The sequence below is a fragment of the Pelecanus crispus genome, chromosome Z, assembly GCF_030463565.1.
Source record: "Pelecanus crispus isolate bPelCri1 chromosome Z, bPelCri1.pri, whole genome shotgun sequence".
Lineage (NCBI taxonomy): Eukaryota > Metazoa > Chordata > Aves > Pelecaniformes > Pelecanidae > Pelecanus > Pelecanus crispus.
Genome location: NC_134676.1, coordinates 32472820 through 32484830, shown reverse-complemented (window position 1 = coordinate 32484830; position 12011 = coordinate 32472820). Strand labels below are relative to the sequence as shown.

General features: G+C 40.8%; 1 protein-coding gene across 1 annotated transcript; it reads right to left on the bottom strand.

The window, feature by feature from the left end:
- Positions 1-863: 863 nt before the first annotated feature.
- LOC104024716 (monocarboxylate transporter 13) lies at positions 864-10199 on the bottom strand. Its single transcript, XM_075727184.1, has 4 exons — positions 9998-10199; positions 4879-5022; positions 2949-3755; positions 864-1090 (listed from the first exon to the last, which is right to left on the bottom strand). The coding sequence occupies exons 1-4, from the start codon at positions 10197-10199 to the stop codon at positions 864-866; spliced, it is 1380 nt and encodes a 459-aa protein (XP_075583299.1).
- Positions 10200-12011: the final 1812 nt, after the last annotated feature.

Sequence of the window (12011 nt, the reverse complement as noted above, 5' to 3'; positions counted from 1 at the left end):
TTCTAAACCAGATAAACATAATTTCTTACACTTTTTCTTTAGGCTGTGCTTTCTTAACCTTTCTCATTCTTGTTCCACTTAATTCTTTGCAACTTATGTACCTCTTCCAGTTAAAGCCTTGCAAGCATCACTATCTCCTCTACCTTACCATAGCACAGAAAGATATTTACTATTTTTAATATAGGGTTGTATTTGGGATTCTTACTCGGTTTGACGTCCACTGTAGCCTTAGGTCTTCCTCTGTTATTCATCAATCCTTTTCCATTTTATGTGTGTGTATTTTGTTTTTTACTTGTGATATTTAGGACTGCATTTGTCTCTACTGAATTCTATTATTCAGGTTAACTTTCCCTATCTATCAGTTTGTTTATTTATCGGAGTACTACTGCTCTGTAGTGTACCTGCAAACCCTTTAGCTCAAAATGGTATTCATGTACTCTTGCTTTCACATCCAACTTGTTTACTGAAAATACTGAACACTATTTCCACAAGCTAAACATCTGTGAGTTGATGCCTCTTCCTATTTGATAGTGATGGCTGCAGTCTGTATTTGGGGGTAGGGTTTCTATTTGCTGCATACACGCTTCATGGTAATTTCATTTAGACCATAGTTTCCCTAGTTTGCTTATCATGGCCCTGTGGGTCTGTTTTGAAGACTTGTATAGTCAAAATGCAACTTCAACATCAAAATAATATGATAATGGTTACTGGTGTGGTTTGCTTGTAAACTAATGGCTTTTTTCCCTCAGTTTCAAACATTCCTATCCAAAAGTTCCATCATTTTATAAATCCTACTAATATTGAGTTTGGAGAAAATAAAACACTTCCATATGTCCTGAAATGCTGTAAGAAGTCCGATGTAGTCACACCACTACATCATGTTCTCGATACCTTCTGTTTTGAAGTTTCAGGAGATGGAGGGAAGGGTAGGGTAATGTTGACTTTTCTGGTTTAGTGTTATTCTGGCTTCCTCTTTCTTTTCTCTGTTGGAGTTGATCTAAAGTAACTAAAAATCCAGCTGATAGGACAAGAGTAGCTCCTGCCATGTAGAAGCCTGCTCTGTAATCTCCAGCTATGTCCACAATCAGACCTGGAGAGAAAAAAATGACAGCAATGTAATTGGTAGAAAACAGGCTAATGTGAATTAGCTCAGCAGTGTGAACACATCCTCTCACAAAGGGAGTATACTGGCTACATACCTGTCTTGCAGCTTTCTACATCATGAGTGCATGAACATCACCCCATTACAGCATTTTAAAATTTGAAACACAATTCGTATCTCATTTACTTTGCATATGTGAATTGCTAGTAAAAAAAAGGCTATACAGTTTGAAGCCCTTTCCAACCTAAAACATGGCAGACAATGAAGGCAATGGCAGAAAAAAACCAAATCATGCAGCTTTGTATCTGAGTAGCTACATGTTCTTTGGTGTAGCTGTCATCAGTTGCTGTAATTTGGACCATAACTGTACAGTACGAGAGAGTTTAAAGAAGGAAAGGAGAGGCCTCTGCTGGAAACACAGTTGGAGGGGTTGCCTACGGTGTTATGGGCTTTCCTGTTCATCATTTTCCAAAGAGTCACAGATGTTAACAAAAGACCCTGGGTTTTAGGTAGCTTTAAGCCAACCAAAATACCTAATGCCATTTGTGTAATGTACTGAAAAGATAGTAATATAGTAGTAGTACCGCAGCAGTATATGTGGTAGTATCAGCTGCTCTGTGGGTACAATAGCAAGTTCATTTGTGGGCTTATGAAGGCTGTTTGCTTGGTCTCCCACTGGAAAGGTTGTCCATGTTTAGTGTACTCCCTAACCCTCGTTCTGATCTAACATCAGTCCTGTTAGGCAAAGGAACTCTGAATCCAGATCATTTAGATTTTACTCTTAAAGGAGGAGAGGAAAGCTTGCGAAGCACTTAGGGTTCCCTCCTCTTCCATACCTTCTTTTTAGTTTACTATATATACACAAAGGGGTGCACTGATGCCCAGGTAATCAGTACAAGTGGCCAGCCACTATATAAATGTCTTGTTATCTTTGTATTTTATTCAGATCTTCCCAACATACTTTTGATACTATTCTGTCTCAGATTCTCTATAAATCTTCCTGGTTCCTATATTTTCAAAAGTGAATTAAAATGTTCCAGTATTCAGTCTGACCCATTTGCAACGTAATAGTGGTGTCATCACCACAAAAGTCACTGTAGTGCATGAGCAGTGGTCTTTGGATGAGGACTCAGATCTGCATTTGACCAGTCACATTACTCATTTTCCTGCCATATCACTTGTGAAGTCCCTACAGCTTGCAGCTTGTTTGTCTTGCATTTTTCCAGATGACTTTGTCTCATTGCCAGCCCATAAATCCATGTGCTGTCTCATTGTCTGCTCTCCCTTCCCACTGTTTTAATGTGCTGCCTCCCCCATTTATTATATTGGTTAGCTCAAATGCTGTCTGAAAACAGCAGGCATGTCTGTGAACATTTCCCTGAGGTTCACATAGCCTAATGTTTCAAGCTGTTCAATCTGACCTTCTGTAGAAACCCTCCCAACAATACCAGCATTTATGCAACATCACTAGTCTCAAATTTCAGTTTCTTCTCTGAAAGTATGAATCTGCTGCTTGTCCCAAAGGTACACTTTCATAGCAAGACATTGGGAGTCCATCAAGTGGGATTCTGTGGGATTCATGAAGCAGCAACACCACCATGCAAACCCTGCCATTCGTCCCTGCTTTCATGTTGAACAGGTATCTCTAAAACCATAGAGAAGAGAGGGAGCAAGATGTTTTGGAGAGGAATTAAACTGACTCTTTGTTTTTATGTATTTCTTGGTCCAGATACTCCTGAGCAAAAAAAGGGGGAAATTTGGGTCCAGATCCAGATTTTTTCAGTTTGGGTTACCATTCCCCTTTCTTCTTGTAAGCTCTATTTAGCAGAGTATCATCTTAACTTACCAGCAAGAGGAGGCCCAACAAAACCTCCAGTGCTTCGAATGAGCATGAAAAGTCCTAGAGCACTGTCAAAATCTGGCATGCCTACAACATCTGCTAGCACTGTAATGTGAACGGCGACTGTTGTGCCAAAGAAGAATCCATAGAAGCCAGTGAATATTGCCAAGGACAGGTAATTGTTAGCCAGTGGCAACAGCATCAGGGAAGTACTGATCAGTGTAATTGTCATTGTCAGCAAATGAACAGTTTTGGTAACGTGGAGATTGGCATACCAGCCACATAGCAGTCTGCCTGCAAAGTCCACCATAGCCAAAATGGACAGGAGGGATGCAGTCCATGATTCATCTATGCCCAGGCTGTAGCTAAGTGGAACTAAAAATAACGGAGGAACAAAAAAACTCATAGCCGCTAATATGCCAAAAATGGCATAAAGTACAAACTCTGGTTGCCTCACAAGCATCCAGTTGAAGGTTTTGTGTGTGATGGGAGACTCATCTTCTTTGTCTATCCTAGATGCACCATTGCCAGGTCGTGTTTCAGTATCAGAATGGCTAGCCTCAAGGAGGCAGCTGCTTGCCAGGGGTCGCATCAGTACTCCACAGACACAGATATTGAGTTGGATGCCACCTATGATCAAGAGGGCACCTTTCCATCCATATTGACTAATCAACCACTGGAAAAACGGCCCAAACGTGAATGCAAAGGCACACTCTCCAGCACTGGCAATAGCATTGGCCAAAGCTCTTTTCCTGGAGAAATAATGGCTAACAATGCTAATGGCTGGTGTCCATGAAAAGGAAATCCCGAGTCCTGAAAAACACCAATACAAATAACACCAGTTAGACACTATTTTGTGAAGGTGGAAATTAATGCAGTCAGTGCTCCTACATTTGCAAAGTTAAAAACTGGTAAAAGAAAAACATTTTTGTTCCTAGCAGAACCATGAGCTCAGCTGTATTATGTGTAAGAGTATACTTGTGGCATACGTTCTGGAAGAATAAGTTGTATGTTCAAGCACAAAAGCAGGAGTATAAAGTATATACTATTATATTCTCACTGTGAAAAAAAAATAAATTGGTTTGACAAGTTTGCCACTGGGTCAGAAATCATATGGCCGTGTGGTTGAAACTAGACAGATCTCAGAGTGTCCATGCAGTCCTAATTAAGGCAGGTACTAGATCAGATCACCAGGTTAAGCTGAGCTGTGTTCAGGATAGAAAGTGAGGCAGGATGCTAAGGAAGCTGGTGTATTACCTCTATGTGCTCTTCATTTTCCTGCCCGACTGCTTTGAGCAGGCTTCAAACCTGCTCTAACTTACAGTGATTTTAATGGCTCCCTAGAAACTATTTGGCAGCCCAGGACTGCCAAAGGGCTCAAATTCCAGACATTTTCTTAGGCATCCAGCATGGAACTGGGAATGATTTATTTTATTCCCTGCCAGCTTCGTTTCCTGTTCCAGGAAAATCTGCTAGCTGTTGGAGACAACTTTCTGGCCTGTTTTCACCTGGAGTAAAGCAAAGGATTAGAATCAGCTGAAAGCCTGGGCCTGTGTTCAAGACATAAGATTATTTGATAGAAAGTACAAAATTTGGGATCTCTACATCCTTGTACTTCAGCACTCCTTAGGTTCTTTAAACCTTCACAGAGCTCTTGGCTCTGAGGGAAAAATAAAACACTTTTCATTTTCTGGTTGTGTATATTTTGCAGGTGAAAATTACTAAGCACCTAATCATTCACCTTCTTTGTCGTTGCAGGTTTCTAGCACAAATTCTTACTTCCAGAGTGAGACATGAGGGAAATGACCTTTAAAGAGGGTGGCTGGTTCTAGTTGCTCATAAAATCAAAATAGAAATCAGATTTTAAAACTCCTATTATCAACACCCTCAAATAAGGGCTCTGAGCTGCTGGTGAAAGAAATCCATGAAGTCATACCCTGTAGAAAGCCAGTCGTTGCATACATCCAGACCATGTTGAGTCCAAGAAATCCCAGTGCCATTCCTGAAAAAGCCAGGAGTCCTCCAGTGATCACAACTGCCCGATGGGTGTACCGTACACATAATGAGCTGGCAACAGGGGCTGGATCAGCAGCAAAATAGGAGGAAGATAAACACATTAGGAACATTAAGCTGATCAACAGGACTGAACAATCAAATAAAGCATTTGGAGGAGAAATACCCTTATAATATTTATCTCAGCCTGAATTCTGCTGAACAGGGGGGTCAATCGAGATTTTAAAATTGAATCCTTACTGATAGGGAAATGACTGTCCTTGCAGCACAGATTTTAAAATATATTCAAAATATGTGGACTTTTTTAAAGGGATAGAGCATTTCAGTGCCTTCTTTGTGGAACTGTTTTACTGAATTTCATGCAGGGATACAACTAGTGACATGACAGAAATTCATGTAGCCTCTTAGCAGAAAGAGAAACCCCAGCCATAGGATCTCTAGGTTAATATAAAAACTGTGTTATTGAGAGTGTTATTGATATGCCTGGCATGAAAATTTTCTGGAGAAAACTAATCTTTAGCTTCCAGAGGTTTGCAAAATCATCTGTTCACGGAATTGCAAACATTTTATAAAGGACTGAAAATTGAGGTAATATTTTTCCAGGAAATTTGCAATTCATTTCTTAAATTTTTATTTCAGTGGTACAGTTTATCTCAGCAGACTGCAGGAACTTTTCAACGCATGAGGGCAAAGTTGCACCAGGTACAGATCTGACTTGGTGCAGCAATTCCAAAAACCAAAGCACTGGTCTCTAGTCACTGCTTGGAAGCACCTGAAATGTTAAGGATATTTTTGCTTAATTAAGGATCAGTTATACTGCCTGGCTGGTTTCTTTCCATCAGCATCACAGAGTTAAGATCAAGGCCATACCTATCATGGAAAGGCAAAGGCACTCTATCTTCCGTGGGGATAGTTTCAAACCCCGAGTACAGCATTTTTTAAATAACCATGGCCACTAGAGGGGACCCACGTAACAGCTGACACCGCCGGTCCTCGGTGGGCTTTCCTAGTGCAAACAGGGAGTCCACTCCCTACAATTCATTGATATTCTGGAAATTGGAGCTCGGGGTTAAAATGAAATTCGGTTAATGAGGACCATGCTTATAAACTGAAATAAGTGGGGAGACAACGAAGAGAGGGCAGTCAGCAAGGGAGGTTTTACAGCAGTTTGTAGGGACAGGTTGTTGTACATTGACCTGTGTTAAGTAAGATAAGAATGAAGAGAATTTGGTAGCTAGGACAAATGAAATAAACCTGTCAGAGTGATATTAATGGCTGCAAAACCACAGAATCATAGAATTGTTTAGGTTGGAAAAGACCTTTAAGATCATCCAGTCCAACCATTAAACTACACTACCAAGTCCACACTAAACCAATCAAGGGTAGACTAGACTAAACCATGTCCCAAAGTGCCACATCTACCCGTTTGTTGAACACTTCCAGGACTCCACCACCTCTCTGGGCAGCCTGTTCCAATGCTTGACCACCCTTTCCATGAAGAAATTTCTCATAATATCCAACCTAAACCTCCCCTGGCACAGCTTGAGCCCATTTCCTCTCGTCCTATTGCTAGCTACTTGGGAGAAGAGACCAACACCCACCTCACTACAACCTCCTTTCAGGTAGCTGTAGAGAGCAATAAGGTCTCCCCTCAGCCTCCTCTTCTCTAGGCTAAACAACCCCAGTTCCCTCAGCCGCTCCTCATTAAGACCTGTTCTCCAGACCCTTCACCAGCTTCGTTGCCCTTCTCTGGACACGCTCCAGCACCTCATTGTCTCTCTTGTATTGAGGGGCCCAAAACTGGACACAGTATTCCAGGTGCGGCCTCACCAGTGCTGAGTACAGGAGGACAATCACAATCACCTCCCTGCTCCTGCTGGCCACACTATTCCTCATACAAGCCAGGGTGCTGTTGGCCTTCTTGGCCACCTGGGCACACTGCTGGCTCATGTTCAGCCAGCTGTCAGCCAGCACCCCCAGGTCCTTTTTGGCCAGGCAGCTTTCCAGCCACTCTTCCCCAAGCCTGTAGCATTGCATGGGCTTGTTGTGACCCAAGTGCAGGACCTGGCACTTGGCCTTGTTGAACCTCATACAGCTGGCCTTGGCCCGTCGGTCCAGCCTGTCCAGGTCCCTCTGCAGGGCCATCCTACCCTCCAGCAGATCGACACTCCCACCCAACTTGGTGTCATCTGCAAACTTACTGAGGGTGCACTCAATCCCCTCATCCAGATCATTGATAAAGATATTAAACAAGGCTGGCCCCAAAACAGAGCCCTGGGGAACACCGCTCGTGACCGGCCACCAACTGGACTTAACTCCATTCACAACTCTCTGGGCTCAGCCACCCAACCAGTTTTTTACCCAGCGAAGACTACGCCCATCCAAGCCATGAGCTGCCATCTTCCCAAGGAGAATATTATGGGAGACTGTCTCAAAGGCTTTGCTAAAGTCCAGGTAAATGACATCCACAGCCTTTCCATCTGCAGGATGTACACTGTCTGACAGCAAGTAGCTGGCAGAAGTTATACAAACCCCAAATGTCTCATCAGCATTTACAACAAAAGTACAATTACTTGAAAAGTGTGTAAAAATGATACTGGAATTCAGTCATGATCCATAAGATGCAGTGGAAAGGATGAGACAGGATAAAGCATATGCAGTTGGAGAATCATACATATATGATGAACAAAAGAAAAGTCGACTCAGGATAACAAGAGAGATCCATGGAAGTGCTTAAAGACAAGAGAAAGCTCTGAAGCTGGAGGAAAAATACTATCAAAAAGCAATTCTTTTTTACAGAGAATGAGGAGACAAATAGGCAGAAATTGAACATCAGATAGCAGGAGGAAGAAAGAAGTTAGCCACAGAACTGGAAATGGAGAAGATAGCTAGGGTCCAGAGTCTGAAAGGATAAAAGGCAATACACAGAAAACTTAGAAACAATGGAAAGGGATGATAATCACAGTGCAAAGAGAAGAGTGATGGGATATGTACATCAGTACCAAGAGAAGGCCTGTGTGTGTGATGGGGAGAATCCCTGCTGTGGTAAATTGAACAGCCTGTTACAGGTGCAAACCCCAAAAGTAGGAGCATGTGCTCTCCTTCCACACAAGACACAGAGCTGCTGTTGAAAGGATCCAAATGGGAAAAATTAATAATTCAATGATCATCCTTCATACTGAGCCAAATGACACTGAAGGTTTCCCAGAGGAACATATTAAGAAAGACTAAGCCAGGCCAGGAAAGATGCTCAAAGGACTGGAGGAGGCTGAGATGATCTTCAGCAGAAAGTCTTCTGGTCCCTATAAATGAAGCAAAGGCAGGAGAAGATAAGGAAAATTACCTAGTGACCTGAGACATTATGAACTGCTATACAGAAGGATTTTGGAATGTTTGTCCATCAAGCTGTATTTACTGAAAGAGGATTATTTTCATAGGATTTCAAAGGATGAAAAACAATTTCTGCTGAAAATTAGAGCTGCCTGCTTTGAAGTAGGCCAGCCTCACACCTGGCTAGGCAAATACCATTTTGCTGGTTTATACTTGATATTATTATTTAATATGCTCTATCCTTGCTACATTCCTATATAATGTAAACATATATTTAAAAAAAAAAAAAGAAAAAACCTAACACAGGACTTTGAGTTCTTTTGTCCTCCTATGCTGGCTTTTTTTTTTTCTCATTAAGTTCATATACCTGAACAACAAAATAGTATCACAATAGATCAGTGATAAGTCTAATTTGTAAACAAACATTTCTGTAGTCTGTGAAGTAGGTGGAAAAGCAGGTTTTTCATTGATTTTTCAATTAATTATTTCTGTCAGAAGGAAACAAGCTCTAATACTGCAAATCAAGCAACAAGAATAGCAGTTTATGGAACTGATAAAATCTTTTCAACCCATGACTTTTATCTTTTTACTTTGAATTACTGTTTTGTTCTTCTGAATACATTTTTCAAAGAAAGATCAGTTGGTCATGATCTTTGGCAGTACTGCAATTACAAGCAATAATACTGATAGGTGTGGACTGAGTAGGATGCATATAATTATATAGTGTCTGTGCAATGAAGTGTCTTCACAAACAAAATTATGGTAACATTTACTACGTAAGGATACTTACCTGTTGAAACTATGCATATATAAGAGAATATGTAAAGCAGACTTCACAAATTCTGTACAGTTCCTGACTGCACGTTTGGAATCCTCACCGTAACGTGAAGGATCATCCAGTTTACAAGGGCACAAAGGACTCTGTAACAACTCAGTTAAGAGTCAAATGCAGTATGTTTGATCTTGTTCCCTCCTTCATTTGATGAGATGTAGTATTTGACCTGATCTGATAGCTCATTGCCTTTGATTAGGATATTTCACTCTCTCTTCTCTTACTGTCTGCTTGCATAGTCTTGTCTTCCTTATGCTCTCTATGAGTGAACTGAATTTTTTTTTTAAACTCAGTGAGTTTTCTGTTAGACCAGTGACTTGGAATCATTCTAAGGGGGAAAAAGGAGAGACGGAACTAGCAATACATGGAGAGAAGGGGGATCTTGGTGAAGACAAAAAGGAGAAGTGGGGGGAAAACAGGACTGAGAGTCACCATTTTGGTAGCAGATGGCTTATTTGCTAGGCAGGGTCACAGTCCTTATGTCTTAAAGTACTTTGAAAAAGTGACAGTCACTGTGAGATCAGTGAATGTGAACAAACTGGTTTAAGAGCTTGATCCAACAAGCTCTGCAGTTCTTAGGATTCTCCAACAAGTTTGATCTAAAGCTTGTAGGAAAACTGCATCATGAGTCTAGGTACATGAACTTGTTTAAGACAATCAGATTCCTGTGTATATACAGAGTCCTCATTAACCCACTCTATGTCTGAGGCATGGATACATTTTTATGAGAGGAAGCAAATGCCAATTTTCTGTAGAGACAGAAGAAGGAAGTATTGTCCTTACATGCTTTTGTTTTGTGGAGATTTTTAAGGAAGATCTTCAAAATTTCTTGAGTAGTTAAGACATTGAAATAAAGTGCTAGAGGAGCACTTCTACCTACCTCCTAAATGAAAGATAGCAATAGTTACTGATGTGATCCAGGAAGTGGTGCTTGCAAGTTCATCAAAGTGCTGCTGGATTTCAACAAAGAACAGACCAAAAGTCTTGAGGACAGCAGCGGTGAGGCCCATCACCATGAAGGCTGACACTACCACAACCCATCCATAGCCACCATCTGGTGGATTGCTGTCTTTGGCCTGCATTTTTTCTAATTCTCTGATCTTCTCTCAGGACTTTTTGCTGGGGTAGTAGTGATGGTGGTGAGGATTTTTAACAGATCTGCAAATTAGTAGAAGGCCCAGTGTTACAGAAATGAATTAAAAGATTCTAGGAATGGCTTACACAAGTAATTACCAAGTGAAAATACAATATGCATTTCAGGGGTTTGATTGAAAATATTACCTGGGAAACAAATGCCCCAGGAGACAGAAGGCAAAGGTAGAAAGTAAATCAAAGAAAGCAAAAAAAATGAAGCAAAGAAAAATATTGAGGTAAGGAGGGCAGAAAAAAGAAGCGTGCAGATGTAAAAATAGGAGAGAAGACGATGGGAAAAGAGATGACGTAGACACTAAGATTTTCAAAGACAGGCCCAGGATCCTAGCCATTCTATCAACTTCAAGATCTTATCCCACCCACTTTTCAAACCAATACATCATAGTAAACAATTAGAAAATGAAATGCCTGACAGGATACCATACTTTCTAACATTCTCTGGGCATTGCAATAAACTTCACGAACTTCAAAGCCATCAAGGCAGTTGTTTGTACCCACCAGACCCTGGTCATAATTGTGTGTATGGATAAAGCATAATTATACTTGCTGAGTTGCTCCTACGAGTGGTATCAATAGTGTGAGAGAATAAGAGGTAGAAAAAAAGAAATTATTCGTAAACTTAAAAGGGCAGGAAATCTGTCAGTTTCAATCTTCTGGGTATCCACATCAATGGAAATAAATGGAAGCTACTTCACTTATCTGGAAGTCTGAACCCAGTGGACTTTCCATTTCTGAAATGGCAGCCTCTCAAAGAAAGATTTTACCTTCCATTTGGCAAATACCAAAATTACATTTAAAAACAAAAGAATTCAAGCTGAAGGTATTGACTATGGGATCCTCTCAACCTTGATACTGTCTATTTAATGATTGATAAGTTCCAGGAATACTGCAAACCTGTTTTTTCTGTGTGTGCTTTGCCCCTAAAATCCAATGTGAAGTGGCAACTTTGAATAAAGAGTGAGCATGTATAAACTTAATATTAACTCTTGCTGTTGTTGTAAGCAACACTCTAATTCAGAACCATAACAGTAATTTCTTAGTAACTGCAGTGGCAATAGATCTTCTCCCTGAGTAAAAAGGATGTGTGTAATGTCAAAAATGGTATTCAGCATGAAGCTGGGTGTTACTCTGGTCTCTGAGGAGCGTATTGGGGAACCAGTATTAGGTATGGTACTGGACGTCTGAACACTACCTGTACACTGTGAAACTTTGGAGCTCTCTGCCACATGATACTATGGAGACTAAAACTTGACGTGGAACTATTAAATAAATCTCTGATGTACAAAACTATTAAGGATTACCAAATACTTAAAAATGGTCCCTGGATCAGGAAGTCTCCAAGGTGCAAGTAGTCAGAAACTGGCAAGTACACTTTGTGCTTAGTCTATTCTTAATCTTAAACATCGCCTTTTGGCCTGAACCAATATAGCCATTTTTATAGTGTGAGTAACTTGCAAGGAACACTGCATAAGAATTTTAGGGCCCTCAGCATCTGAGCATTTACAAACATTCATGGCTCCAGCACTGCAAAACATTTTTGCCAAAACGGGGCACATGCTTCCTTGTGAAGGCATCTTAATAGGCAAGAACATCTTATTACACACATAACTGAAAAAACAGTTTTCCCCTTAGAAGTTTTGTGACAAATCTGACGGTTTGCACGGAGGACATAGAATCTGGCTGAGGGAGGGAAACATTCCTACTTTTTTCTTGTTTCTTCATGCACACTAAATTCTGAGCCG

Coding starts and splice junctions, on each gene's coding strand:
- LOC104024716 (XM_075727184.1), bottom strand. CDS start 10,199: ATGCAGGCCAAAGACAGCAATCCACCAGATGGTGGCTATGGATGGGTT. Junction 5,023..9,997: donor TGCTATCTTTCATTTAGGAG/GTAGGTAGAAGT, acceptor CTGCTGATCCAG/CCCCTGTTGCCAGCTCATTA. Junction 1,091..2,948: donor TGTTGGGCCTCCTCTTGCTG/GTAAGTTAAGAT, acceptor TTTTCTCTCCAG/GTCTGATTGTGGACATAGCT.